The 4,152-nt window shown below is 36.5% G+C and overlaps 1 protein-coding gene across 1 annotated transcript in view; it reads right to left on the bottom strand.

The window, feature by feature from the left end:
- The window catches only part of LOC107689820 (kinesin-like protein KIF20B), a 33,577-nt gene that overhangs the window by 14,700 nt on the left and 14,725 nt on the right, over nucleotides 1-4,152 (bottom strand). Inside the window, 8 exon segments of the mRNA XM_016487985.1 lie at nucleotides 2-147; nucleotides 848-995; nucleotides 1,677-1,796; nucleotides 1,941-1,990; nucleotides 2,503-2,710; nucleotides 2,860-2,989; nucleotides 3,093-3,232; nucleotides 3,472-3,726. Of these exon segments, the coding sequence (XP_016343471.1) occupies nucleotides 2-147; nucleotides 848-995; nucleotides 1,677-1,796; nucleotides 1,941-1,990; nucleotides 2,503-2,710; nucleotides 2,860-2,989; nucleotides 3,093-3,232; nucleotides 3,472-3,726 (1,197 nt within the window).

Here is a 4,152-nt window from a genome sequence, read left to right as displayed (position 1 = left end):
ATTCCTGTTCCAGATCTGTGATCTGCTTGTCTTTTTGTTTGGATTCAGCAAGGCAACACTCCAGCTGACCTTTTACCTCAAGAAGGGCGGAGTGTGGACATCCATTATTTGAAACATCGTCTTGTACTTTTGAGTCTTCCAGGGGACCTATAAAGAATGGAGAACTTTAGAAACAGATATATAAAAATATTTTTATATTGATGTGTCTGTGACATGCAATAATACAATATTTATTTGTGTTTGCTTAGTATAAATTGTTTTAATTTAAAAACTTCTTCAACATTTAAAATAGTTTGGTACAATCAGGCATTTCAAATTTATTACTACTGGCCTGGCAACAAAGCCAGTCAGGAATTTGATCTAAAATGCACTAGTCTTGCACATTGGACAAAATTAATTTCCAATTTGATTTCATTCTGAAGATTATTTAAAAGTGGAATTTCTCAGCCTGAAATCCTCCTGTTCATACTCAGGAAGCACCTCATGTGTGTCTGGGATGCTTTAATACTATAATAACATTTCTGTTACTCCCTTTCTTTTTGATATAAAAGTCAAGCATCTTATAGTGTTTTTAATTTTGTGCAGTGTTCGCCATGTGTAAAATAAATAGACTTTATTCAGTTGAGCAAATAAAAACAGCACACTTCACAGAATTATTTGATATACAGGGCTTATGCATGGAGTTAACATTTTATAAAACATATTTATTATGATCATTTCTTTATGCTCAAGAGCCTTTTTCGAGAATGAAGGTATCGTCGGCCTTTAACCCGATTCTCTCGGCCAGCCCCTCTGGTTGTGACAAAAGTGGGAAGGCACTTTTCAGCTTCTGGGGCGGAGTCTGTACCTTTCTTGAGTGGGGGTTGTCCATCAAGCCCCTCCCATTCCTGACACCGCTTTCTGGTTTCACTCTGGCTGGCAGGCCGCTGCTCTGAGCAGGTACAATTGTGTTTAAGCTGGATGATCTGCTTTTTGATGGAGTCAATTTGAGTTCTCTGGAAATCCACAACAAAAGAAAAAAGAAACATGGTAAATAAAAGCATTGTGTCAAAACTGTAAAGGAACTGTTCGCCCAAAATGACAATTCTGTCATGTTATTTGTTTTGTGGAAAAATAATTGATTATTTTGAACACAGATCTTTTCTACACAAGAGCTCATAGTGACAATGGGCAAGCTCCAAATAGATAAAATAAAAAATTTAATTAAAAAAGATGAGTTAATAAATGACATTTTTGGACAAAATATTATTTTCCATAACCAGTATTGTTCAAAAGTTTGGGTCAGTATTTATTTTTTTTAATACATACAATACAACAGTCAATACCTTTATTGACTGTTATGCATTTATAATGTAACAAAAGATTTCTATTTCAAATACTGTTCTTTTGAACCTTCCATTCATCAAAGAATGTATCACGGTTTCCACAAAAATAATTAAGCAGCACAACTGTGCTGAAACGATTATTTTAAAAGACAAAAACGATTTTAAATTGTAGTAATATTTTACAATATTAGTTTTTACTGGATTGTTGATCAATAAATACAGCCTTTGTGAGCATAAGAGACTTCTTTCAAAAACATCAAAAAAAATCCTACAGACGCTAAATGTTTGAACGGTAATGTAAATCCAATTATTCTGGACATTTGAAAACAATCTCTAGATGTTCACACTCACATCCTGAGCTGTGTTTTCTACATGTTGGTCAAGAGCTGTCTGGAGTTTGGCAACAATCTCATCCTTTTTCCTACACATTTCACTTAGATCCCATTCCCTTTGCCTGTGGCTCTCCAGAGTCTAAAAGCAGAAGAACAAGCCACAATTTAAAAAAAAATAGATGTTTACAGTTTCTGAAGATAAAAAAATAAATAAAAATACTCCGAGTCTGGTCCTCATATTGTCTGTTAAAATAACAGAAACCTTTTACAGCGGCTGTTTTACCTTCTTCAAATCCTCCAGTTCATCTGACAGTCTGCTCTGGGTTTCCAGCTCTGTGGGGGAGTATGGGGCTTGATGTTAGATCAAGTGATTAGAAATCCTGGTAAGGTGAAGTGTGAACAAGCAAGTGTTATGTGGTTATAATCCTACTGAAAAAGCATCTGTCTCATTATACAGGTTTCCCACACTTTCTGGTTAATGAATTTCCATGACTTATCCATGAAAATTTTTTGGTCTCACAAAAAGCAATTTCTAGCTGAAGAAATATTAAAAGAACTGAGAGAAAAAGAAAAAGAGATACTACAAAAATACTAATTTTACTAAAAAAAATACATTTTCCATGACCTTTTAAGACGTAAAAAAAGAAAAATCAAATGACTTCATCAGGCCTGGGGGAAAAAAAACTTTACATTTATATTTGCAGGTTTTCCAGAACAGTGGGAACCCTAATAGCAAAAATATTTAACATTGAAAGGACAGGGGATGCACTAAAAAAAAAAAAATTCTGTGGAAGTTTTCAGGGGCAGATTTGTTGTGGGTCTGCTGATCTCCAATCGTTTCTTACCCTGTGTTTTTAGTGACAGCTGATTCTGAGTTTCACTGAGCAGTTTTGAAAGTGCGGTGACCTTTTTTTTAAGGTCTAGCAGTGTCACAGAGACTCTAGGGTTGGAGGTCACCAAGCAGGACTGGGCAGCCTGGGCATCCTGTCTGATTCCAGCCAGGTCACTGGTCATAGAGTCAAGCATGCTGTCTAGAGAGACATGGTTCTCTTCCTACACACACACACAAACAAATTCACTGCTACAATTGGGCATTAACAAAATGAAATAATCAAAATTAACATATGATCACCTTTCAAAAAAAAAAAAAAAAATATATATATATTTATACAACCCTGAATATCTACTCAGCATATCTGTACCTCTGATTTGGTAGCAGCTGAATTCATGCTGTCGTCCTTCACAGCTGTTTTTCCCACCAGGTTTTTGAGAATCTCCAGTCTCCGTTCACACCGTTCCTCAATCAGTTCCCTCTCTCTGGATATGCGCTTGCTAAAAACAAAAAAAATGGAAAGCGTTCTTGGTCATCATATAGCATGACCTGTAATTTGTTTTAATTACACATAATTGAGCACAGGGGCCTGTGATCTCTGACCTGTAATCTTCCTGCATCTGGGAAATCAGCTCAGAGTATTCTTTTGTAACTTCATCTCGAACACGTGCCTCGAGAGCTAAGTGTTCAGCTTTGTCCTTACTCAGCTGCTGCTGAATCTCCTCTATAAACTGCAGTTGGGCCTTTACATACAAACACAAAACAGCCATATTGATGCAGAAATCTCAGTGTTATGCAAACATAAAAACATGCAGCAACAATTTAAAAGTGTGAATACATCCATCAATATTTTTGTGTCCTAAGTGGATGAAAAACAAATAAAACAGTTAAAATAGGTCTTGTGTGCACTTAAAGTTATGGCTGATTTAGAACAAAAACTAAAATGACCATGTGACTTATGGTGCAAGGTGCCAGATCTCACCTCATAAACCTCCTTATCAAGCAGCACAGTCTCTTTCCCCTCTTCCTCAGCATCCAGAATGGTGTCCTCCATTTCACTTTCCTCTTCATCCTCCTCAGTGTCAGAATCTTCTTGGACATCCTCAAGGCTGGGGTCCCACCGTACCAGTGAGCTGCGCCGCATTTGCCGGCGATCAGCGTTGTTGATAATGAAGGATACCTCTCTGGCACTCCTTTTCACCACCACTGGAACGCTCTTAGTGGTGAGAACCACCACCTGATAAAACAACACAGAACTGTCCATAACACAGCTAAAAAAAAAGAAAAAAAAAGCAGCGAGCAATGTCCAGAAACCTTGACAAACATGGAAAAACAATTAAATGCTCCAAAAATGTAAGATACAGCCCCTAATAAATAAATATATGAATTACTCACCCTTATGTTTTGCCAAACCCATATTCATCTTAGAAATACAAATAAAGATATTTTTAATGAAACCTGAGATATTTCCGTCCCTCCAATAAAAGTCCATTTCACTGAAACTTTGAAGCCTAAAGTTCATAAACGTATTGTAAAAATAACCCTTATGAATGGAGGTTTAATCCAAGTCTTCTGAAGAAGAGACACAATCGCTTTATAGAATTAGGTTTTTATTCACGTGCAAACATTGCACAACACAAATAGGCCTGTCGCGATAATAACA

This window comes from Sinocyclocheilus anshuiensis, unplaced genomic scaffold (genome assembly GCF_001515605.1).
Source record: "Sinocyclocheilus anshuiensis isolate Anshui unplaced genomic scaffold, SAMN03320099.WGS_v1.1 scaffold918, whole genome shotgun sequence".
Classification (NCBI taxonomy): Eukaryota; Metazoa; Chordata; class Actinopteri; order Cypriniformes; family Cyprinidae; genus Sinocyclocheilus; species Sinocyclocheilus anshuiensis.
Note: the sequence above shows the minus strand (reverse complement) of the source record. Positions and strands in the feature narration are given on the sequence as shown.